We start from the raw sequence: 24,379 nt of genomic DNA, 5'->3' as shown, positions 1-24,379 counted from the left end.
CATTTCTTCCAGCGGCAATGCCTCGTTTTTCTGCTTGGTCTGGCTTTGCCTTCAGGAGGTGGTTGGAGACTATGGTGGCTGCAACCCAGAGGTGGTAGAGTCTGCCTTCTTGGAGATACTCAAAAGCCATCTGGACGTGGTTCTGGGCAATGGCTCTAGGTGGCCCTGCTTGATCAGGGCATTGGACCAGATGACGTCCGGTGGTCTGGGCTCCTCATACCACCCGACTGCCAGCTCGGGGAGGTACGGACCATGGGAACATGTCCCTCCCAAGCGCCGCTGTGTGTTCTCCAAGGGAAAGGTATAGATCACTTGATAAAAACTTGTTTGGCCCATGGGATTGTGCTCCCAGTGTGCTGAGCTGAGCCACGTGTTTCTAAGGTACCTTTAGGAGAATGGTGTGGGATCACCTTCGCTGGAGCTCGTGCCGTGCTCAGAGAGAGGGGGAGGTTTGCTTGGCTTGAGAGGAGAGCCGTCAGCAAAGCAAGCTGCATGGAAGTATTTTGCCTCCTAGAAATAGCAAATACACACCGAGAATCAAATCTCCCCTATGATGGTTTTTTTAAAATCATATTCAAATGAAGATTTAATGTGGAAACGTGTTTCCTGATCTAAAGGTGAATAGTTTAACTGTACGGGATGAATATTTAAGAGTAGCATATCTCTTTCCAGTAAAAACACTCTGGCCAGAGACTTCCTTTTGGTAGCAAAACGAGGCTGTTATTTTATGTGCCTTTGACCCGATTCCAAAAAAATATTTAAAATAGCGAAGTTGGCAGATCCTGCCATGGGAGGCAGCCAGGTGGAAGGGGCAGAGCTGTGAGAGGTGAGGCTGAAGTGAGGGGTGAGGGCTGCGGGGGCGATGGTCACCGACCCACCGGTTATCTTCTCATTCTTCAACAGCCGCCAACATCGCACGCTGTAGCGGGAGTGCACGGCTTGCAAATGGCCTATAAAATTAATTGCCGGTTAGAATTACCTAATTATCGAGCTCGTGATTATTAATTGAAGGCGCATATGGGTTTGAGGTTGTGCACGGTTTCTCTGCTGTGCTACCAGCCCGCTGTGCAATTGCTAAAGGCTTTGTCAGAGCTGCGTTTGTACAGTGGTCTGTGAGCCCCTGGGAAATGGCTAATGTTCCTGTCCACTCTTGATCTTTTGGAGTTTGAAGGGCAGTTTCTGAGTAGCCTGCTTCAGGCCAAGGAGCACTGAGATAGCCATTAGTAAGCTTAAGCGAAGGGCTGGAGGTGGGTGCTGGAATCCCCATACACGTAAAACCAGCAAAGACCTGACTCTTCACAGCTAAGTTGCTGTTACAACTCAGAATAACAGTCATTAGTCACTGTTTGATTATGAGGATTTTCATATTTGCTGGGTGCCACATAGTATTTATTTAAACACCTCTCCCAAGCATCCTGCAAGATATCATTAGGTAGGTGTTGCTGAGTGATGCAGGCTGCAATGACTGAACGTGTTAGAGCTGGGCCACAATGAAACGTGCTGTGTGGGACTCAGAAGCGTTTCTGCACCTTTTTTGGATGCATTTGCATGTTGTCATGTGCCAGCACCTAGTATGTTTTTCTGCTTTATCCATTCTTGCTCCCACGTAGGCTTCAGCTCAGTTTAGACTTTTTTTCTTGGTTAATAAATCTTCACGTTTGCACAAGTTGTATTTTTAGGGTATGGGTATTTTGAAAGTTTCAATAAATATTTTTCTTAGAACCTGAGTACGGATGTGCGTGGCTGGTGTTTTCGTGCCTGAATCCCAGATTCACGTGGCAGGGAAGCGAGGTTGCAGTGGAAGCACTTTCCTGCTCTCACTCAAACCCTCACGGCAGAGGTAAATATTTATCGGGAGACCCTCATCCTCTCCCACATGCCCAAATGCCCTTTTCCAACGAGTTCAATTTCAGCCAGGCCCCTGTGTCAGGTGTTATGCTGTTGGCTGCCTTTAGACCTGCCGAATTGGGGCTGAAGCAGAGCTTGGGTGTCTGACCGGCTTGTCGTTTGAGGAGACAACGGCGAAGGATGTCGAGTGCAATTTCTATTTGGAGGCATGGAAGGGTGATGAGACTTGCCCAAAGCTGGGAAGGAGATCGGTTGCTGGATATGAATCCCTGACCTCCCATATTGTAAGGACATGGGGAGGTTTGCAAACGGCGCTCGTTGGAGGAGTCCCTAAGCCAGGTTCTCCTCCCTGGGCACAGGGGGAGGACAGGTGTCTTAGGTTGGGCACAGGCTTTCTCAGTCCTCACTTTTTTCTAAGTCTCTGTCATGGCAGTGTGTTTATTTCTGTTGTAAGGGTGTCTTGCAAGTCTGCTTCCAGAGCTGCACCAACGTCAGCTCTGTGCAGCACAGTGGTTTGAAGAGTCGGTCGATACGGGGGGGAAAAGTCAAGGAAGAGGCAAAGCTCCTCCATGCGTATGTAATGGAAAAAGCTCCACGGCACCTTTCCTTTTGAGGAGTAATTTCATCAAGAAGTGAAATCAATACCTGAAGTGGATGGATAAGCCTATCCGAGATGTTCAGAACCGCCGGCACCCTTCCGTCACTGCGTGTTGTGCTGGAGGGCCCTTGGGTTTGCGTTACAAGATAGCTGAAGGCTCCCTTCCTTGGCTACTGGGTGCAATATGAGCTTTAATTAGATTAGCTGAATTTCTTCATGGCCCGAGGGCTTGCTGATGCAGGGACCCATCTTCCCCCCTAGGCATCTTGCTTAGCCTTCACCAAATGGGGCTTTTACCTTTCATTGGGGTACCAGGGGCTACCAGCTTTAGTTGATAAGCATTATTATTCAGGCAGGGAAACTTTAATGGGTGTCCATGTGGTATCTTTTTTTAATTTTTTTGCCTTTTTTAGTTGCTGGAATTAAGTGTGTAATTTTTAATGGGGATCCTCTTACTTAAATCCACTGGCTGGGTGGGATGAGTTGGCTGGGGGCCATACCAGGGCTCTCCTGTGACCTTCTGCAGCATCTGCAGCACTCCCAGTGCTGCACCAACACCCCTCCAGCATGAGGATTGTCATCAGTGGTGGTGATTTTAAGAGACATCCATGGTTGTAAGATCAATGTTGGCTTTAGCAACGAGCCTCCCAGCCCTGCCTGAATGTTTTATTTAGTTCTCTGATAAAAGCTTTGACCTACATCTAGCACCAGGAAGCGACGAGGCTTTGATAATACTCGGGCATCCCGGCGGAGGGCATGCTGCTAACCGAGTCTCCAAGTTGAAAATGGATGTGTCCTTTAAAATAACATCAGATAAACCAATAAAGGTTTCAGTCAGTAAACAGCTTTATCCCTGCCAGGCAATGCATAGTCCAGTTTTGATGGAGAAGATGTTCCTCTTTATGAACTGTAGATATTAGGAAAAGAGCTTTCTATTTTTAGTTATAGGAAAACAAACCGAAAGCCAAAAAAAGCCCCAGTTTTTAACGATATGAGGGTGTCAGCAATGGAAATGGGCTGGGCCGCTCAGAGCGCTCAGTGAAGCAGTTATCTGTGGTGGTAAAAAAGGTCCTATTTGAATTGTTCTTCGCTGTACGTGTCTTAGATGCGGTCTATCATCTGGAGCTCTCAATCCTCTGTGCGAGGCTATCTTGCGGGCAGCTGTTAACAGCTTCATGCCTGTCCTTTCTAAAACGCTTGCTGCCTTTAAAAGCAACGAAGGCGATGTCTGGGAGGAACGAGGCAGGGAGGTTTGCAGCCCCGTCCTCTCGGCAGCCAGCTGTAGCCCAGGAGTCAGGGGGAGGTCAGAAACAGCAGGATGAGAATTAGCATCATTGCCCTGACAAATCGATAGTCACGGGGCGATGCTGCGGGCCCACCGCTACGCTGTGGTGTGGCCCCACGTTGATTTACGATGCTTATCTGGGGGGTTGTGTCTGTGCCATCACCTGTTTGTGTACTCATGTTGCATGTTTTGTGGGTTTTTTTCCTCCTTTCCAGGATGAACTTGACCTCACGGACAAGCACAGAGAGGCCATGTTTGCGCTGCCGGCGGAGAAGAAGTGGCAGATCTACTGCAGCAAGAAGAAAGTAAGAGACCCGTCTGCGCTGTGGTCGGGGGCTGAGCCCCTTCCCTCCCCCGTGCAGGGTGGGGAGGAGATGTGGGGAGGGACACCGCTCTCTTGGGATGCTGAGTGGTATCTGGGGTGCCACAGAAGTGTTCCCTGGGGAAGCGAGGGCGACCGGTGAGGTCTGCAGTCTCCAAAATGCATAGCTTTTCTTCCTGAGCTCGTTCAGGCTGGAGGAGGCATGCCGGTGCCCCACACGGGTGTCCCCCACCCCTGCTCATCCACGCCAGCGCAAGCAGGGCCACCTAGAGCTCCAGGACACGGACAGCCTGCCCGAAAGCCTCCCCCTCTCCTGGCTTTCCAGTTTGCTGCCTTGAAACAGGCTTGGGCATCATTTTTGTCCTCCCACCGGCTCTTGCCAGAGGATGGCACAAACAAAAATACCGCTGGGGAAGCCGTGCCCCCGCAGCGCAGCCTGTGAGAGCTTTAGATCGGTGGTGCAGAGGTTGCTTCTAGGGTGAAGCTGTGTCACCCCTGGGGTGATGAAGGGCTTTAGGTTCACGGGTGTAACTGAGATACCGCTGATAAGAGACGAGGGTTGATGTGAGTCACTGATCCGTCTGCCGAGCTCCCCCGGCGTGACGCGTCCTCTCTGCGATGCTGCCCTCACGGCCCCATTTCTCAAGCCGAAAACATGCGTGAACATCTCCCCAATGCTGGTAGGCTGACGTTTGCTTTTGCTCTTGGGGGCGTGCAGCCCGAGCAGCGTGGGCTACCATGGGCTGGCAGCCTGCCAAGTGGCCAAAATTACTCTTTTCCCCCCCCAGTAAACTGAAGATTTTTGCTCCTGTATGTGTTACTCTCAGCTATCCATGCTGGGACTCATTTTCCCTCCCAGCCTTGGCCAAAGCAGAGATCCTGCAGGATGTACCGCTGTGGGGAGAAATGGGGCAAAAATCTTCAATCTTGCAAGCAGATGGAAGGACACCAAGGCCTGCGAGGGAGATGCCCCCAGTTGGGGGCATGGAGCTGTTGGAGCGGGTCCAGAGGAGGGCCACAAAAATGATCAGAGGGATGGAATACCTCTGCTGTGAAGAAAGGCTGAGAGAGTTGGGGTTGTTCAGCCTGGAGAAGAGAAGGCTCTGGGGAGACCTTGTTGCAGCCTTTCAGCACTTAAAGGGGGCTTAGAAGAAAGATGGGGACAGACTTTTAGTAGGCCCTGATGCAATAGGACAAGGGGTAATGGCTTTAAACTAAAAGAAGGTAGATTTAGACTAGATATAAGGAAGAAATTTTTTACACTGAGGGTGGTGAAACACTGGCACAGGTTGCCCGGAGAGGTGGTGGATGCCCCATCCCTGGAAATATTCAAGGTCAGGTTGGACGGGACTCTGAGCAGCCTGATCTAGTTGAAGATGTCCCGGCTCACTGCAGGGGGTTGGACTAGATGACCTTTAAAGGTCCCTTCCAACCCAAACTATTCTATGATTCAGTGATTCAGTTCCCAAATTCGCCTCTGCGTCCCCTCTCCTGGCTGCAGGAGTTGCCTCAGCAGTGCTGGCGGTCGCCTGGCCCCACTCGAAGGGTGCTCGGTGCCATTAATGCCTCTTTTCTCCTGCTGTAGCAATGGCACCAGATTTTCCAGCCACGTTTTAGGCCAAGAGCAGGCTTACCTTGCTCATGTAGGATTAAGTTTTAAGCCTCTCATAAATACCCCTGAAATCCCTGTATTATTGTTAGACAGAGGCCTGCCATGCCCGAGATTCACATCGGAGGGGAGAAGAGATGTTAACAAATTACAGGCACTGGTCTGAATCAAGAAGAAAATGGGCAGGGGATGCTCTCTCATCACTGCCTGTGGGATAAGCGGAGCCGTGCTCTAGTGAGTCTAGACAAGGAGAGGCAACAGAGACTTAAATCAAGCAAGCTGTGTAATTATTATTGTGAGTGGAGATTACATGCTGTCTAATCTCCCGAGGAGGGGTTTAGATGGGGCTGATGGTGCCTCTTTCCCGTTCCAGCACCTCCTTGCGCTCATGGTTTTTTAAAAACCATGCTGAGAAACTCCCTGCTCCTGGGGGGTGTTGAAGGAAGGAGCCACAGAAGCACCCCGTGGCATCCTCAGAGGTCCTCAGAACAGGCGTCCATCCAAGGCTGGAACCTGGCTGCTGTTCTGCTCTGGTCCTTGTTCCTCTGGCTGCTCTCAGCCGCTCCTTCCCTGCTCGCGATGCCGTCTCGGTGAGCTGCAGAGCGTATGTGCCACTGCTTGCTCTGAAGGAGTTGTGCTGGTGGAGACGAATGCTTTTCTCCTGCTTTTTAATTAAAAATGAGTGAGACCATATCAACAGAGGCTCCAGCAGTGGAGGAAACCAGGAATCAGATGGGCTGGAGAACGTCTCTATGCACAGCAGGCTTTAGGCAGTCCCGCTCCTATGTGGTGAGGACCAGTAGGCAGCAGAAATATCAGTGGCTATCCCAGGGGCTCATGGTAAATCTTACTCATGTACCTATGTTTTTATGAGGACAAATCACCTACAGGGTAGCTTGGCATCAAGGAGAGGGGCTGGGCTTCTCCAGCTGAGAGCAATGGCTGGGTTTTGGCCGGAGCGGTGGAGCTGGAGACAGGGCAGGGGTCCTACCTCCCTGCTTCGGCTGCAGGCTGAGCAGCAGTGATTTGGGAGGTCCAGGATGCACCCAAACCCTTTGGCCTGCCTGTGTTTTATAGCAAGTCATCACCTGAGATGCTGGTAACACCCGGTTTCACCTGGTGGGTCTGAGGGGGCTGGCAAAGGTGGACATCAGTCACAGGCAGCTGCCTGACTTACCAAGGATCCAAAATTGTTCCTGAGGAGTTTTTGCTCTTTCCTTTGCTGCCAATTTTGGCTCCTGTTGGAAACAGACTGTTAAGAATCAGGCAACTTCAGTCAGACTTTGATTCCAAAAGCCCAGTTTGGAGCGTTCCTAATTTTTAGCATTTTCCCCATTTTCCTGCTGGTTGCAGTGCTCCCTGCCACAATTGCAGAGACCAGTTGCAACGAGCTCCATCTCGAAAGAGCAGCACAAGGCAAGACAGAAACACTGCCCAGCCTTTTCCTGGGGGTTTTCCTTGAAAATCAGCTTTGCCGGGCTCCAAAATATCTTGTGCTGTGGCTGTAGCCCATGTAGACAGGGCACTCCCCTGCCTCAATCGACAGCCAAGGTGTGTGCAGCACAGAACGCATCTGAATATTTGTCCTTCCAACACGTTCCCTGCTGCTGTGTGCCATGTCTGGGTGCTTCTGCTTTGCCATCGATGTCATCCACTGTACTCAGCTCCCCAGAGCGCATCCCAGTTGTTGCATGTTTTATATATTCCCATGATGGGCAAGATTTGGTGAAAGGTGACTAAAATGAGACATTTTGTTGGGCTGGGTTGACCTGGAAAGGGAGCTGGCAGCGCCTGGCCTTGGCACTGCTCGTCGAGAGGAAATAAGGGAAACCAGCTATTCCCCAGGCTTATTTCCTTCCCTGGAATATTTCCCCCTGGCCTGCAGCCCTGTATCCTGGTTTCTCTGCCCTGCAAGCAGCTGTTTTTATCCCAGCCCACAGTACGGGCTTGGCAGGGCAGAAGTTTTGTCCTCCCTGATTCTCCATCCATGGAGACGCCAGGTCTGATCCCAGCCCTGACTCTGCTCGGAGCAGAGGGTTGCGCTAGATGAATTCTTCACGGTCCCATTCCACCCGCCTGCATCACCCTGTGATGCTCTGGGGGGGCAGGGGGGGAGCAGAAAGACAGACAGCATCTCGTGATGGGGTCTGGCGAGTCTGTCGGCAGCGACCCAAACAGGAACTGAAGTCTACATTAAATCCAGCAGCCGTGCAGTGCTTGGGTCAAGAGAGAGATTTGAAGATTTTTGGAGAGACCTTCTTTGAAGTCGTCAGCCCCCTCTACGGCTGTAATAAAGCAGGGAAATGCAAAGGTGGAGATGCATTAACAGCGGGATGAAATCTGCTTTTAGAAGTGGTATTTCTGGAGGATGACTCGTTTCATACCTCATCCCGAAATATTTCACTCCCTGCTGGCCCCGCTCTCCAGGAGAGGATATTGCTCGGAAGCGCGGGGAGGAAGCAGGAGGGTTTCCAGCTTTAGCGTTTCTTTGGCTGCGGATTTGCTTCAGTGAAGGAGGGCGACTCAGGATGGCCTTTCTCAGGAGGCCATGCTCCAAAGGGAGTTAATAATTAACACTTTGCACTTAGTCTGCAGCACCTCTTAATTGCGGGAGATTTGCCTCCTGCCAGCCAATGTACATAATGTTAAGCTGTTAAAGCAGCTCGCTGGGTGATTTTTTATGAGCCTCAAAATATGGGTGGATACAGGGGTGTTCAGGCAGAAGCTTAGCATAAACAACCAGGTGGAAGGAATTGGCAGTGAAAACCAGCTCAGGCAAAGGCAGGGTCTGACTCTGCCCCACTCCCTTTTGATTCAGCTGAGCTCTCTGAGCATCTGTAAAGCTGGGGTAGGGGAAAAATGACCAGGGATACCAAGCAATGCTGTACTCTTTAAGCTTGTGTTGAAAACCCGTTGGCATCGCTAATGCTGGGTGCATAAAATTTCCTCAGGCATCAGGTATAAAACCAAGCTCCCTTCGCATTAGGAGAAGGCAGCCGTGGTGCTTTTGCAGGGGAGAATGGGGAAAAATGTGGTAAATGGGGAAATGAGTGATGGCTTTCCAATAATACTGTATTTCCCAGCCAGACAGCTTCTTTCCTCTCTGACTGCGCCTTCCACCCACTCCCTCCAGAGAGCTTTGCTTTTTCCAGCTCACTCTTCTACTTTTCCTGCTCAGTCCTGCAGCTCATTCACGGGGCTTGTGTTGCTGCTTCCTTCATTTAAAAAACCATCAAGTTATTATTTTTTTTCCTGCAGTAGCAGAACTAAGAGCAAAAGCTGACAAAGATGGTATGCAGGGGGAGGAGGAAAAAATACCTCGGCGTTTTGCCGTGCTCCTGGGTCACCTGGGATGGACGAGAAGTGTTTCATGGCCCCTGAGCATCCAGATATACCTGTGGTTATTGCAGCAGCAGGTTGAAATATCATCTCAGGTGTCATTTTCTCAGGCTGACTGAGAGAAACGATCTGTTTGCATGGCTGGGGGTATTTTTCAATAGGAAATGTTTATAGTTTTTATCTTTAAAGGTAATTCCCTTTTTAGTTCCAATCACAACACACTTTTGTTTAAGCAAGGTTTTTCTCCGTCTCTGGCCAAAAAATGCATCTGTTAGCAATCTTTTTGGATTTTAAAGCGAAGCTTTTCAAACAATGAACCAGCTGACTACGAAAGGCATCTGGTCATGCTATATTTGCTTATGGGGAGCATAATTTTTAAACCCTGGGAAAAGCGTACAAGGGCATGTGTGTATTTGTAGAGCAGAGGGTATAGCAAGTGTTAGCATACATAAAACCACTGGTCTGGGATGGGGTGGCTTGAACCCCAAGATCCCAGTTCGGGGGGAATCTGGTGAAGTTACAGCCCTTCGCAGCATTGTTCCATGGGGAAGGGGCTTCAGTTGTGTCATTTAGGTTTTGTTGCAGGGGTACCTGGGTGGGCCAAGTGGCTGGAGGGACAAGGGAGACCCAGAGGGCTACGGTGGGCCAAAGACTCCACCAGCGCACACCTGGCAACAGCTCGGCCATGTCGGCAGAGCTGGGCTGGATTTAAACCTCCCATGCAGGCTGCAGACCTGTCGGTTTTAAAACCCATCCGCACCACTGTCTGCTTCTTTTTTGACCTTGCAAACAGCATCCAGGTGGATTATCCGTGGCAGGAAGGGAGGGGGGTTGTCCGAAACATGGTGGGCTGCCAGCTGCCGCCAGCTTTCCCTTGCTTGGCTGTTATGGAGCAGCAAGGAGGGGTGGGGAACCCTGTGCAAAATGAAAATGCAATCGGGAGGATGCATAAAAACGAAGGGGTTTGCTTCTGTTTTTACAGCAGATGCCAACTGAAGAGGGTTTTTTTTTTAACCCCTTGCTGTGACTTTCGTGGTGTGAAGTTCTCCTGGGGCAGACCAGCCTTGCAGGTGATGCCAAGAGGGAGGTGAACCATCAAAGTCACGAGCGTTGTCGCTAAAGGTCTCTCCAGTGTTTGCTCGGAGCTGGTTGCTGCGAGCCAGCCCTTTCCTTCTAACTTGGTTTCACCTTGAAGGGTCTAACCTGGTGTGTTGGACGTCAGGTGGGTGGGAAACCTGGCCGGCCGCCCTCCAGGGCTCAGTTACCCAAAGCAGCTCCAGATCCATCACCACCACCATGGGCTGCAAGTGTGGGAAGGAGGCTGCTGGATCAGAGACATCTCCTGCAGGCTGGGCATCTAAAAGGTGTCACCAGAAGCTTGATTTAGAAGCAAAGCATCCCTAAAGAAGCACTGAGGAGCTTCACAGGTGTCTTTCTCCCCACTGCCATGGGGTCATGCTGCAAGCAGGAGGGTGCATTACTCCCAGCAGCTGTGTTCCTGCAGGTCAGAGCAGCAGGAGCTGGTGGAGACGCACCTTCCAGGTGTAAATAACAGTGCCCAAACAGGGCTGAGACCGGCCCGCAAACTACTTTCAAGCCACCGCTGTCTGAGCCGCCACCGCCTCTGTGCTGCTGCCCAGTGTCCCAAGGATGGTCACTAGGATGAGCAAGGGCACTTCTGGCTGTGGGAGCTGCTGGCACCCCGAGGGGGAGGCATGCCGGCTGTGGAAGTGTCAGGCTTGTCACCAAGACGTGGCAGGACTGCGGAGCCTGAAATCTTCCCAGGAGGAGCAAAGGAATGGCTGGAGCTGGTGGATCGGTGACCTTTGCTTAGAAAAGCTCCCAGTAATGAGGCGCCTTGCCTGGGTGCTGCTTTCCCCACAGCACCCAGTGCTGACGGAGGGGATGGAGCTTGTTCATCGGGTTCACGCCACGACAACCCCCCGCCACTGCCACCACGGAGCGAAACAGCCGAGCAGCAGCATCCGTCAGCCCCCTGCACGGAGCCTGGGGGCGAAGGGGCAGCGGAGGCGAGGAGAAGGCACAGCAGTGCCGGGGCCACAGCTGATGTGATTTGTATTTTTGCCAGGTCCCTGGAAGGAAGAAGTGGATGTCGAGGGGAGCGGGTGGGAAATGAAGGAGGGGACAGGGCAAAGATTGCCCTTGGTTGCCCAGCTTTGGCGTTTCCTAATTTTTGCAGCAGAGCACGTGTGTCAGGGCCATTTCCTGAAGGACAGCGAGGGATGTTGGTGCAAATGTTACGGATGAGAAGGGATGCCTGTCCCTGCACTATGCAATTACAGCCATCAGCTTGCCTCTAAAAGAGCAGCTCGTAGTAAGCCACAGCATGGCATCAGGCTGTCAGCAGGGTTTGGATCAGCCCTCGCTTCTGTGCTTCTTGAGAACAAAGCGAACACAGCGAAGAGCTAAACACAGCCCAGAGAAGAAGAAATTGGGAAATGTTTGTGTCCCTGGTGCCAGACAGGCGAGATGTGATGGAGCATCCTGGAGAGCTGACGTTGGCGGTACTCAGCTCCATGTCTGGGGATCCCTTGTCAAAGGCAGGCAGCAAAACTCACATCCCCAAAACCCACCCTGGGTGCTGGGAAACCATTTTACAAATTCACCCTTTCAACCCGTGATGCCCGGAGAGGTTCCTCTGTTCTCCTGCCTCTGAGCAAAGCCTTGTGAGTCACTTCCCTCCAGGCTTGTCGCTTTGTCGGGAGATTTCTTTACCACCACCAAATGCACTAAAGGACACTTATCGGTGTGCTGTAGACCATTAGCCGCAGTAATTACCACTGAGCAATGTCCTGCAGTGAGCTGAGGGAAGCCCGTGCCCTGATCTTTGCCGGCTTTATTGTACAGTCCCCCTTTGCCTGGGAAGCTGCTTTCTGATGAGCCTGCCCTGCTGCTCATCTGAATTAATGAGGTTCTGCTGCACTTAATTGAGAGTGCTCTCTAAATTGGGGGTTTCAGGGAGGAAATGCAAGAGCCCGAGGGAGCCGAGCAAAGGGAAATATTTATAATGCAGCACGTTAATTATAAATGAGCAGTTTAGCCAATTTTGTTGTTCAGCCTCCCTCCGCCCCCTGGAGACCTTTATTTTTTTGCTCCACTGCTTCTTTTCAGCCCTAAATGAGCAGCAGGTCCGGATCCCTGCCCGCCTCACAGGTGTTCGCACCACGTGGGAAGGTCCTGGGATATGGGATGAGTGGGTCTCAGCTGCCTTCCCACCCCATTCCTCAGCATGGATCTCGCTCCCTGCGCAAATCTGCTGGCTGGGTGCATCTGGACAGCTCTTGGTGCTGTGCCATGGTGGGGACCTTGCCACCCTTCCCAGTTGGTGTCGCTGCTGGGAGTGCTGGTGGGAGAGGGATGCTCCTTATAAGAGGTGCTGGTGGTACCCCTGGGAGATGGGGAGGACCTCCAGTGACGTCTCCAGGAGGTGACAGGAGCTGGTCCTTTTTTGGACCATGTTCAAGGCACACATGGGTGCCCCAGCTCTGCCACCCCCCGGGGCACCGTTTGCATGCCAGCCTCTAAAGCAGGGCAGGAAAGCTGGGAAAATCACAGTCTTTGCCCACAGGCTTTGCAGGGTTTGTGCAGAGCCTTCCCGCAGCGGAGCGTAGGATTGCTTGGAGGGCTGGCTTGGCAGATGTGCACAGGGCTTGTGGCTCCCCAGCATCCCTCCCTTCTTCTTCAGTGCCTCCGTCATGTTTACGTGCTCTCTTTCTGGTGCATTTAGACATCGTGCTGGGTACAGCTGTGCTTTTGCACACTGGAGCAGACAGGAGTGTCCTTTAGAAAGGCGTGCAATGTGAGCTGAGAAACCAGAAAGACCTGGCTGCCTGTGCCAGGTGGGATCATCACCAAGCAGGAAGGTGGCCCGAGCCTCACCCCAGCCGCTTGGCATCACTGAGGAACCATGGGGTCATCCAACAGGACGGGTGGGCAACACTGAATTGGGCTAGCACCAAGAAACTGCCCTTTGGTTGTGGGAAAATAATGCAAGCGATGCTCTGCAGATTGAACCTGCCGTTGGGTACAGCCTGACCCCATATCCCCGTGTCCCCATGGTGGTTGCCCATGGGCAGTTCCCCCATATCCTGCTCTTACCTCGCTCCCAGGAACTGGTGGTCCCACCTGGGTTAAACTGTTGGCTCTAACCCACGTTGCAGAAATGATGTGTGTTTCCCTGGGGTGACAAATACTTTGCAAAATACGACAGTTCACATTTCTCGCCCAGCTCAGGAGAAGCAGAAGACCTTCCTTCAGCTCTGCGAGGGGTGGTGATATAATTTGTGCCTTTTCATTCGACTCGTAAATATGAATTACACCCCTGTTTCTCAAGCCCCCTGACGCTTTCTCCGTGCTCCTGAGCATCTTTCTGACAACCTGGATGTCTTTTGGCAGGCTGTATGTGAGCGGACATGCCAGCTGCCGGGATTCCTGCAGGCACGGCAGATGTTCCTCTGCACAATCCAGCAGTGGGAAGCTCTGAGCGACCAGATAGATAAAAGTGGCCGTCCTCTTCCCAGCCCCTTGGGAAGGTGTTGGGTTTCCCCCACTGTGGCAGAAACATCCCCCTGGCCATGGCTTCAGGTGGCCAGACTCGATGCTGGCAGGTGACAGTCCCTGCATGTGGTCCCAGACGTGGCCAGAAATGTGGCAGGAGGGCAGCTGGACGGTCCCCGGGTTATTTGGAGAGGTTACTTCACCAAGTCAATTTGCCAGCGGATGGCGAGAGGTCTCTGCACCTCCGTCCTCTTGCCTTTCCTGCAGGCAAGTTTTCAGGAGAGGGGAAAGCAAAGAGAAGCCAGCACATCCCGTTTTTTCTGGCTGCGAGAAGACCAAAGGCATCCCTGTCTCTCCCCATCAGGCTGGGTGTTGCACACTCAGCCAGCAGATGAGCATTTCTCTTTTTTTTAAGCACTATTTGGTCAGGATGGGGATGGTTTTATTTGTTGCTAGCAAAAACTAGTTGTCAGAGCATGACTATGAATGGTCCTCCATCCATGCAGAGGCAGGCGGTGGGACCTCCTTCAGGTTTATTAGGTTTGGCACTAGTAGGACAGATTTTGCTGTTGTTTTTCTAACATCTCAGAAAAATTCTTGCTCTCTGCTGATTCCCACTTGGGTTAAAAAAAAATGAAATGTGGAGGGCAGGCGAATCAAGTGTTTCATTCAAAACCTCGGTTCTTGGCAGGAGAAGAAGGGGAGAACAACCCAAAGTATTAACAGAGAGGGCAGGGAGGGCTGAATGCAGTCTTCTTGCTCAGGAAAGTTATTTTATTTGCTTTAAGCTTGACCAGATCTATAGAAGATTAAAAAAAAGTGAGGCTTGTGGATGTGCATCTGTCAGCAGGCAGCCTGCCCAAGGGCATGGGCAGCCAGCACGGAGAGCTGCTCGGGGTGATCTGGTTACTGCCAGACTGGATCACGGCTGCTAGGAGAGGACTGGAGGTGGCCACAAGGGTGGACGAGCAGCTTCTCTTGGCTCTCAGCATGTCACAGAAGATTCCAGATGGTTTGCCAGGTCCCTTGTTGCTCCCAGACTTCTTTTGTCCCCATCCCAGAGCCAGGCACAGCGAAGGGTCAGGTCTGCGGGGATGGGCTGCACTCCCTGGGGGGGAACTGGGTCCCGTCTAAATTACCTGTCGCTGACTCCGTGTTTTCTCATCTTGGCAAGCTGCGGCTTGGAAAGTTTGGATGCACGAACATTTCCCACGTATGCCTCTTGAACTGCAGTAAATATTTGGGCTCCTTGGGCTTGCTGAAATCAGCTGGAGGATCGGTAATTGTCTGCATGCACGGACGTGGGAGCAGAGGAGTAGGTCGTCCAGCTCCCACCGTTGCAGGCAATTGCAGTGTAGGATGACCTTTGCAAACATCTCTTAAAGTGAAGGAGTGGGGAAAAACTATGCAGCAAGTTGGGCTGTGAACTGAAGATGGTTAGTGAGGGAAGGTGCCTGGGATTTGTGTAGTATCAGTTGACTCTACAGCCTAGATATGTGTGGCATTTCAGCTGTGAATCCTTTTTCTTCTTTTGATATAAGTTTTTAGAGGAAAATTCAGGGGGGAAAAGGGTTGATTTTGAAGTATTCCCTCAAAATCTGCATACTTGCTCCAAGCAGTCCCTGGGGACATGCAGCATAATTTATCTGAGCTGGGCTCAGAGGTCCTTCAGTCATGTCCTACAAGAACATAGTAGAACCTGAAAACTCCTTGTGAGTCCCACCAGATGCAGGGCATCGTAGACTGGGATGATGAAATGAAGCTGTGCATCATTCAGTGTCATAGATCGTGGGCCCAGGGGTGACATCCTTTAACAGGGCATGTTGCCAAGTGCATGTTCCCTCCTAACAACTGATGAAGCTCCCAGAGGAGTTGTCTGTTATGCCTGGAGTCTCTCTCAGGATGTTGGTAAATCATGGTCCTGCTCCAAGAGTGGAGCCTAGTTCATGTCACATTTATTCACTCTTCATTACTTGTAAAAGGCTCTTGTTTTTTTCCCCAAAGCACATTCATCAAGGCTGTGCAGCCAAAACTTCAAGGGCACTGTAGAGTCGGTACAAGAGAAATCTGAATGTAAAATTTCACTATGGTTTCTCCGAAGCTGATAATCACAAGACTGATGCGGTATCGTTGGGGCAGAGTTTGGTCACAGGCAGATGGTGTAACATAGATCGTATATAAAATATGCTAGTTCAATAAATCAGGTGATGTTCCCATAGCTGGAGCTGTCAGTGGCGAGCTCAGAATGTAGAAAGTCACGCTTATATTGATATAAAGTAATGCAAGAGCTCAAGGGCGCTTCAGAGGTGGTTGGTCATGAAGGGCAGGGGATGTTAACACTATTTCTACTAATCTGCTGTCTTTGTTTCACTTTTTTCCCCTCCCCAGGACCAGGAAGAAAATAAAGGAGCCACCAGCTGGCCAGAGTTTTATATTGATCAGCTGAATTCAATGGCTGCTGTAAGTATTTCCCCAATGCTTTGGTGCTTGCGAACCCCGTCTGGGGCAGCAGTGCAGTGGTGGCAGTCGGCAGCACAGCCAGCGTTGTGCCCGAGAGGGTGACAAAGTTGTGACCTGGCTGTTTTCAGCCTTTCTGGTCTGCAGATCTCTCGATAATTTGGAGTTGGCAGTAGCTTGCAATCTGTCCTAGCAGTTCAGAAACCCCTGATGTAAGGGTTTAAGGATATCTGCCATTAGACCAACAGATACAGCTGGAAAACAGAGGCATTTTCTATGGCAGGAAGGGCATTTCATCTTGTCCCAGGCTGGGAGGCTGCAAGACGGATGGCAAACAGCAGCTCTCTGTATAAAACCACCAGGCTGGTTTTTAAAGACCCCGTTTGATTGTGCAGTGCTGCTGGGGCACCAAGCTGCTGTGGTTGCTTTGAAGCTGATAGCTCCTGTGCTTTTTCATGGATGCCTGCTACCACCTTGCTCCTGAGACAGCCTTCTGCGCTGGGCGGCCACAGTGAAACACGACGCTGCTGGTCGTCCGTCCCATGAGGGACGTGTTTAGATGTAATTTTATGAAATGCTTTCTTGCCAGGTGAGACAGAAATAGCACTCTTTTCTGTAGGAAATACAGTTTATTTCCTGCAAGGCTGCACAGTTCAGAGCTCCTCCATCCTCACTCCTGCTTTCAGAATCAGAAGGTGCCGAGGTTTGTGGCCGCTGCACTAGAGATGGGAGCAGCATGGAAAATGAAAAAGAAAAGCATAATTTTTCTTTTTTTTTTCCCCTGTGTTTGCCCTGCTGTCATGGGGCCAGGGTGACGGGGAAGGTAGGGCTGGGTGGGGGAGTGGGGACAGAGGGGTGAAGCAGAGGGCTGCGAGCCAGGAGGGAGCATTCTGCTCCCCTCCGGGAAGGCAGGGATGCCCAGGGCTGGCCGTGTGCTGCTGGCCGGTCGAAGCCCTGAGCCTGAGCAGAGCTTGTGATCAAAGCCTGCCAGATGCCTGGAGGGTGGCTTTGATCTCCCTGACACGCTGCCGAAGAGGAGCTGGGTTAAATGCGGGCGTCAGTGCAGCTCTTTACATCTGCTGGGACCCTTCTGGGACCCTTTCTCCCTCCTTTGCTTCAGCCTCGGCTGGCGCTGGCAGGGCTCACCCTGACACCTCTGAGGGCCCAGCGCTGTCGGATGGTGCAGGACGTACCCAGGGTGTTGCTTTAGCTCTGGCCTTGGTTGCATGAATTGGGGTGAGCAAGCCGTACCCCGTGCATGCCCGGGGCTGCAGGCAGCCGTGCTACTCGGGTAAAGCCGCAGGAGCCAGGGTCCCGGCCCCCAGTGCCAGCTTGATAGCAAAAACCGGTGTGGGAGATGCCGAGGGCATCCCGTGCACACAGCCACTGTCCCCAACATGGATGCACGTTAGGGGGTTGCACTGGGAGACCTGGGAGCGACAGGGTTGGCAGGACCCACCTGCTGACCCCGAGCGTGGCTGCAGCATCGCATCCCCTCCAGGCTGCAGGGCGTCCCCTGAGCCCCCCACCTCCTCTGCGGGGGCACATGGGTACCTGTTGGGATGCATGGGTGCCAGGGCAGGCTAAAGGACCCTTCTTTCTCCCCTACCCCAATTTAGCACTTTCCCTCTGTGGACCCCCAATTAGTATTGGCTTAGCCCCCCACATCCCAGCCCTGGAAATGCATCGAGATTCACGTCACCCCGATGTCACCTGCGGCGTCTCTGAGCGGGGTTCAGCCAGACACTTTCTTATGGGATACTGTGATGCGCTTATTTACCTCTCTTTTACAAAGTGTGTTTCCTGGAGGGTCGTGGGCTGGAGGGGACATGCCAGGATTTACATCCAGAGCCCACGAGTTGGGAAGCTCCTTGCCTGAATTGCAGCCTTTCCCTCTCTCTTCTCTGAGTCTGAGGGATGCAGGGGGACAGTCATGAGCATCCTCCCAACGTGGGCTTGTCTGGATGAGTTGCAGGTCAGGAATTTGGGGTGACACCACTCCTGCCTCCAGAGCGTTAACTCTGGAACTTAATGATCACACAGGACAATGCTAAGTGTGTCCTTTTGAGGTGGTGATCCAGCTGTCCCAGTTGTCTCAGGGCAGTGAAGCCCAGCATCTTGCCAGGGCTTGCTGGGGGGTGAGGACTGGTTTATGGAAGAGGGCACTGGGTTGCTGTGGCCTCGCTCAGCACTGCCTGATGTTTGTTTCCTGCTGCTTTGAAACAAAACCCAGGTGGCTGGGGAGATGCAAGGCCATCAGGAACACTGCTCCAAAACCAATGTGGGTTGAGGTGTCGCTGACTTGTGATGCCCCAAACACTCACAGCTTAATTTTACATGTGCTACCGAGTTGTCTGGGTGCTTGCAGGCAGCGTCTTCAGCCTAAAGCGACGCATTCACCCTGCTGTCCCCAGTCCAGTCCATCTCCTTGCAGACCACGGGAGTTTTTCCAAACTGCCCCTTTTCCCAAGTTCTGTGATTGCCATAAGGATCTGGACTTTTAGACTTCCAGAGTGGGTTTAGGGTCCCAGCTCTGTCCCCACGGCTTGGCACGGCATGGCAAGGTGGCGGGTGCTCCCACTCCTTGGGCACAAGCTTCGCAGGGAAACCTCCCCTCTGAAATCTGCCTTTCTCTTTTCACAGAGGAAATCGCTGATCGCTTTGGAAAAAGAAGATGAGGAGGAGAGAAATAAAACAATTGAAAGTTTGAAGACTGCACTGCGGACGAAACCAATGAGGCAATTCCCTTCCATTCCTAGCTTTGTCGCCGTGGTCATGGGTCTTGATTCCTGACCTCTAGTGGAGGGGGGGTTAAATAGAAATATAAATGGGGCCTGCTCAGGATGAGGGAGGCAAGGACCCTGAAACGCCACTTGCTTTTATCAGTTCACCTCTTGTCATTTTGTTCCTTTTCCTCGGTCCTTTTAGTGGCTGAGAGCCACCAGGACCTTCACATCTGTTCAGGGAAATCAGGTGACTTCTTTTTTTTTTTTCAAATTTGCTTTTGTTCTCATTGGAACAGAATGTAAAAATTCCTTCCAGATTGAATTAAAAAAAAAATATATATCCAATTTTTGTTGGTCAACCAGGCCCTTTGTTTCAACTTCAACTTCTCTTGCACTTTTTAAAGGAATAAAATCACATGAATCTTCAGGCTTTTTTGAAGAGACAAAAAAAAAATGTTGCTAGGAGGTTTTGATGGGGAGGATAAAGAAAGGGTGGGACTCTTTCTGAATGTCTGTATTTTTTCCTAAATTCAGTTTCTCTGGAGTCTGCATGCACACATCTGCAAAACCTTTAAGATGCCTCAGGTCAACATTTTCTGATGGGAAAATGTTTCTTGACCCGGTCTGGTTATGGAAGAAACAGCTATTGCTTGTAATTGCATTCCCCTCTTCAGTTTCTCTTTTGCAATGGTTCTGGTGATGGTACTTGGTAAGAAATTCCCAGGGTCGAGGGCGAGCACCCAATTTCCATGGAACCTGGGCACCTTGGGTGCTGGCTCCCCACAGTCCCCTGGGAGCAGGGCTGTTACCCAGCCATGAAACTTTGCAAAGTCCTTAAAAGTGGTTTGTGAGTCTGTCTCACTGGAAGTCAGAAGGATCCAGCAGGCTTTATAGACAATGTTACCTGTTGGACCTGCTTTTGCTCCCAGGGAAGTGAACATCAAATTTCCTATTGACTTTGGCTGGAAGAAGAGCAGGCTTTGAAGCAAAGAAATCAGTTTTCCCCGAGCCTGCAATTACCCCTTTTGTTGCTGCGCATCAGCATGGCTTGTTTCGAATTAAAATCATCCCAGTGCTGGGATGTTCTTGGCTCATTTGCTTTCCGAGCCCGTGCCTTTTGCCAAACCAGAATACACCCATGCCTGGATGGCATCGGGCAGGGAGGTCCTAAAATGCCTGAGCAGCATGCAGTGTTATGTCTGCCTGCTCTAGCGAATCTGCCTGGGGCACTGCCATGCATTTGCTGCCTGCTTTCTATTTAGCGGTGTTACAAGTCATCATAAAAATCAGAAATCCCTTAAAATTGGTGAGATGTACCTAAGGGAGGAGAAGGATGTGGGTGGTGAGGCAGGAGACGCAGCAGAAAGTCTGACAGGCGTCATGGTCATGGGCTCGGCTGACATTGGGGTGTCTGTGGCTGACAAGGAGGTGTCTCCAGCACTTGGGAGTTTCTTCCAGTCCTGTGCAAAAGTGGTCCCAAGCGAGTGAGATTTAAGACTCAGGTTGGGGACTGGGAAGGTTTTGCAGCAGCGTGGCTGCAAACTCCTAACCTCCGCCCTGGGGCTTGTGCTGATGTCTGGGTTAGCTGGTCCTCTTCCAAATATCCTACCTCTGGACAACCTTGTGCAGATGATGTCTGGTTGCCTACGCTACCGGGCACTGATTAAATTGATTTTTGCAATCCCATCCCTGTCTCTGGGCTGTAGGAGTCCTGCAGGCTTTTTGCTATCCGAAGTCCAGGAAAAAATATATAAGAAGGTCCTGGGTTTACAACAACAGACAAGTCAGCCCTGTTTGAGGGTAAAAGGGTCCTTCAGCATTTGGTGTTAAAGCTAGAAACCCTCTTTCTAACAGGTTTGTAACCCGGTTCATCGACCTGGATGGCTTGTCGTGTATTCTGAACTTTCTCAAAAGCATGGACTATGAGACAGCGGAGTCTCGAATACATACCTCGCTCATTGGATGTATAAAAGCACTAATGAACAACTCCCTGGGCCGGGCTCACGTCCTGGCCCATTCGGAGAGTATTAACGTAATCGCTCAGAGTCTGAGCACGGAGAATATTAAGACGAAGGTGGCAGTGCTGGAAATCATGGGCGCTGTGTGCCTGGTTCCCGGGGGCCACAAAAAGGTACTGGAGGCAATGCTGCACTACCAGAAATACGCCAGCGAACGGACTCGTTTTCAGGTAGGTGGGTCTCAACTTGCCCCTCAGTTCCTGAAATTCGGCATTCTTGTCCCTTCTTCCTCCTTGATATCTAAATGCTGCTTGCAAATGATTTATTATGGCCATTTGCAACTTAGATACTCTGGGAATTACCCCAGAACCATGTCTGATGAGATCTGCAGCTGAGCAAAGAGTCAGGAACCAGTTATTTAAGGCAACGCACCCCCCAAAACAATTCTTGCTTGTGCAGGGTCACTGGGATCACAGCTCTGCAAGGCTGCAGCACATCTGGATGGGCTGATGTTAGCCAAAACGGGTGCTGGGGTGGGCTGCATTACAGCAAGCAGCAGCTGATGATCCATCACCAGCAGGTTGCTGCAGGGGCTGTAGGAGCATCACGAGGAGTGGTTCCTGCATGCGTCCCCTGACTGTTTCTGCAGCATTGGGGCTGTCACTGGGTGTTTAACTGACATTGTGTGTTTGGCAGACACTGATCAATGACTTGGACAAGAGCACGGGGCGGTATCGGGATGAAGTGAGCCTCAAGACAGCCATCATGTCCTTCATCAACGCAGTCCTGAGCCAAGGGGCAGGCGTGGTGAGCGCTGGGGCTGTTGGAGAGGGAGGTGTTTTGGTGGGTTTGGGGTGGGTTTATTTTAATAAGCTCGCTGAGGATGTGCATCTTGTTGCGTTGACCCCACAACTGTCCCTTGCAGGAAAGCCTGGATTTCAGACTCCATCTGAGATATGAATTTCTTATGCTTGGGATCCAGCCAGTTATTGATAAACTAAGAGAGCATGAAAATTCAACCCTCGACCGGTGAGTAGTGACCCCCAGCCCACTGGGGTTTTTTGCCCTTACCTTGCACCCTCCCTTTCTGGTTTCTGGACTTGGCCTTTGGGGAAAACATGTGGGTCTAGACTTACCCCTCTTGAGGAAATTCTTTGTTGTCATGAGAGAGGGAGGGGAAAGCCCCAGCATGGTTTTGCTGCGCTCTAACTTAGGGTTGAGCTGGGAAGGACGTGCCGTCGGGGGCCTGGGGGATGCTGCCAGCCCTCCTCTTCCTCTTCACATCCCAAAAGGCTCCTCGGATAGGCTGTAGTGACTGGGAGCTCAAGACTGAAGATCCAGTTGATGTTTCAAGTCTTGCTTGTCTCTGGGCTGCTGCCAGACTGGCTGCCTGCAATTTACTAATTGTCAAATTCGTATCTGCTTTTAACAGTCTGTTTTTTTCCCCTTTCTTTCCTCAGGCACTTAGATTTTTTCGAAATGCTTAGAAATGAAGACGAACTGGAATTTGCCAAAAGATTTGAGCTGGTGAGTATGAATGTTGCTGATGCAAACACCGGCAGTCAATGTCATGGTTCCTTTTAAAAGCACCTATGTGTCCTGGGACAAAGCATGGACTTTTGGATAAAATTTGGAGGTTGGGAAATCTGTCTCCTGTTGCCCTGCTCTGTTGCAGCCTCCATCCTACAGCCTGCTTCATCCCTTTTCTCCTCTGGCTGCCGACCAGCGCTGTTTGCCCCCGTCAGGACAGTGGGGCTTGTGTGTCCATCAGGTGTGGGGTGGGGATGGCTCGTGGGGTTTGGAGCTCAGACTCGGGAAACAGGAGGTGCCGTCACCGGTCCGATGGCCTGACCTCGCTTCGCTCCTATCCGCAGGTCCACATCGACACCAAAAGCGCGACTCAGATGTTCGAGCTGACGAGGAAGAGGCTGACACACACCGAGGCGTACCCGCACTTTATGTCTATTCTCCACCACTGTCTCCAAATGCCTTGTGAGTCCCAGGGGAAGCGAGGAAACCCGCAGCTACCGGGGGCTTGGCAGCCCACATCTCCTCCCCGGGGGCACCAGCAACGTCCCTGCTGCTCCCCTTACTCTCTCCCCTCCTTCCCCGACAGATAAAAGAAGCGGCAACACTGTCCAGTACTGGCTGCTGCTTGACAGGATCGTGCAGCAGATCGTCATCCAGAGTGACAAAGGGCAGGACCCTGACGCCACTCCCCTGGAAAACTTCAATATCAAAAACGTCGTCCGAATGTAAGTGCTCGCCCACCTTTCCCGGGGCTGGCTGCTGAGCAGCACCAACACAGGCTGCCGTGGCTTTGCTGCCTCCTGCTCTGGGAGGCGAGAGAGCCAGGGCTGGGGGTTATCCCTGCTGGGCTGGCATCGCTTTGACCTCTTAGCACAATGTGCAGGTGAATTAAGCTCAGCCTCTGTGTCTTCAGTGAGCTATTTCCCCCAACTGCTGCTGTCGCTGTTCCTTATTCATCACTTACTGTCACCCGCTGATGTTTCTGCTCCTCAGTCGGACAAGCCAGCACCCCTGGAGCTGTTGAGACAGCACTGTATCCCAGACTGCAAAACCCTGCTGGGGGGAGGCAGAGCAGAGGTGTTAGAAATACCAGTTTGGGAGCCTTAAATCCCACTGCCCAGGCTTGCTCAGTCTTGTTTCTTGCTGGTGATGGTCACTTGTTTACTGTGGTAGGTTTGTCTCACGTGCTACACATCTTTTCCTTTTAGGTTAGTCAATGAAAATGAAGTGAAGCAGTGGAAAGAACAAGCAGAAAAAATGCGAAAAGGTGAGTGATGGAGAGATATACAGCGTTAACTTTAACCTTAGCGCACGTGGTAAGCTAAACAGATAACATATACATGTATTTAGCTGGTTGGACTCTGCGGGCTTTATTGAGTGGCTGAGATAATGTCATGCTATGGGGCTTACAAGGGAAATGGGCAAAAGAGATATTCATTTTTTCATGGGGAGGCCCTGGCTGGGGTATTAAGGGCCAGCACACGCTCCCTTGTCTTAACTGCACAGCTTCTCTGCAGGGTAGTGTGGGGGTTAGTCCCCCACGTTCTGCCATTTACCAGAAGGGAGTGTTTGTAACCCAAAAGTGCTCTCGTGGGGCTGTTTCAGAGCACAGCGAGCTTCAGCAGAAGCTGGAGAAGAAGGAGCGGGAGTGCGATGCCAAGGCCCAGGAGAAGGAAGAAATGATGCAGACGCTGAACAAGATGAAGGAGAAGCTGGAAAAAGAGTCCAGTGAGCACAAGCAGGTCAAGCAGCAGGTGGCGGATCTCACGGCACAGCTCCACGAGATGAGCAGGGTGAGGCCCCAAACCTCCTCCATACTGTGGCCCAGTCCCAAACCCCCTGCAAAAACCATGGGGTGATTTCTGAAGGCTGAGCTGTACAGGGGGCTGAGAAAGGTACTTGTTGGGAGGGCCACCAAGATGTCCATCCCTGGTGATGGGGTGAGTTTGCCTCTCCAGCTGCATCGGACCTCAGTCAGGAGGGCTAAAGCCTTTGAGTACTTCCTATGCTGGTTAAATTTTGGCCAAAAAAATTAAAAATGGGCATGGGGGTGTTTCTTGGGTGGTGTCCCCCAGCTCCCTATGACCACTCCCCCTTCCTCTTTCTCTCCCAGAGGGCGATCTGTGCTGCCGGCCCCGGAGGACCTCCCTTGCCACCAGGAGCTCCCGGGGGGCCTTTTCCTTCTCCCC

At 51.6% G+C, this 24,379-nt stretch overlaps 1 protein-coding gene across 2 annotated transcripts in view; it reads left to right on the top strand.

The window, feature by feature from the left end:
* Window positions 1-24,379, top strand: part of DAAM1 (dishevelled associated activator of morphogenesis 1) — a 56,713-nt gene that overhangs the window by 9,425 nt on the left and 22,909 nt on the right. For both annotated transcript variants that reach the window (XM_010584178.1, XM_010584177.1), the window contains exons 2-13: window positions 3,947-4,036; window positions 15,908-15,979; window positions 18,620-18,714; window positions 20,557-20,890; window positions 21,357-21,467; window positions 21,586-21,689; window positions 22,121-22,187; window positions 22,535-22,652; window positions 22,777-22,915; window positions 23,399-23,457; window positions 23,796-23,983; window positions 24,304-24,379. The exon at window positions 24,304-24,379 is cut by the window's right edge and continues 173 nt beyond it. In XM_010584178.1, the coding sequence (XP_010582480.1) occupies window positions 3,947-4,036; window positions 15,908-15,979; window positions 18,620-18,714; window positions 20,557-20,890; window positions 21,357-21,467; window positions 21,586-21,689; window positions 22,121-22,187; window positions 22,535-22,652; window positions 22,777-22,915; window positions 23,399-23,457; window positions 23,796-23,983; window positions 24,304-24,379 (1,453 nt within the window). The remainder of the gene's footprint in view (window positions 1-3,946; window positions 4,037-15,907; window positions 15,980-18,619; window positions 18,715-20,556; window positions 20,891-21,356; window positions 21,468-21,585; window positions 21,690-22,120; window positions 22,188-22,534; window positions 22,653-22,776; window positions 22,916-23,398; window positions 23,458-23,795; window positions 23,984-24,303) is intronic.

The sequence above is a fragment of the Haliaeetus leucocephalus genome, unplaced genomic scaffold, assembly GCF_000737465.1.
Source record: "Haliaeetus leucocephalus isolate CR32 unplaced genomic scaffold, Haliaeetus_leucocephalus-4.0 Scaffold944, whole genome shotgun sequence".
Lineage (NCBI taxonomy): Eukaryota > Metazoa > Chordata > Aves > Accipitriformes > Accipitridae > Haliaeetus > Haliaeetus leucocephalus.
This window is presented reverse-complemented; position numbering and strand designations above follow the sequence as displayed.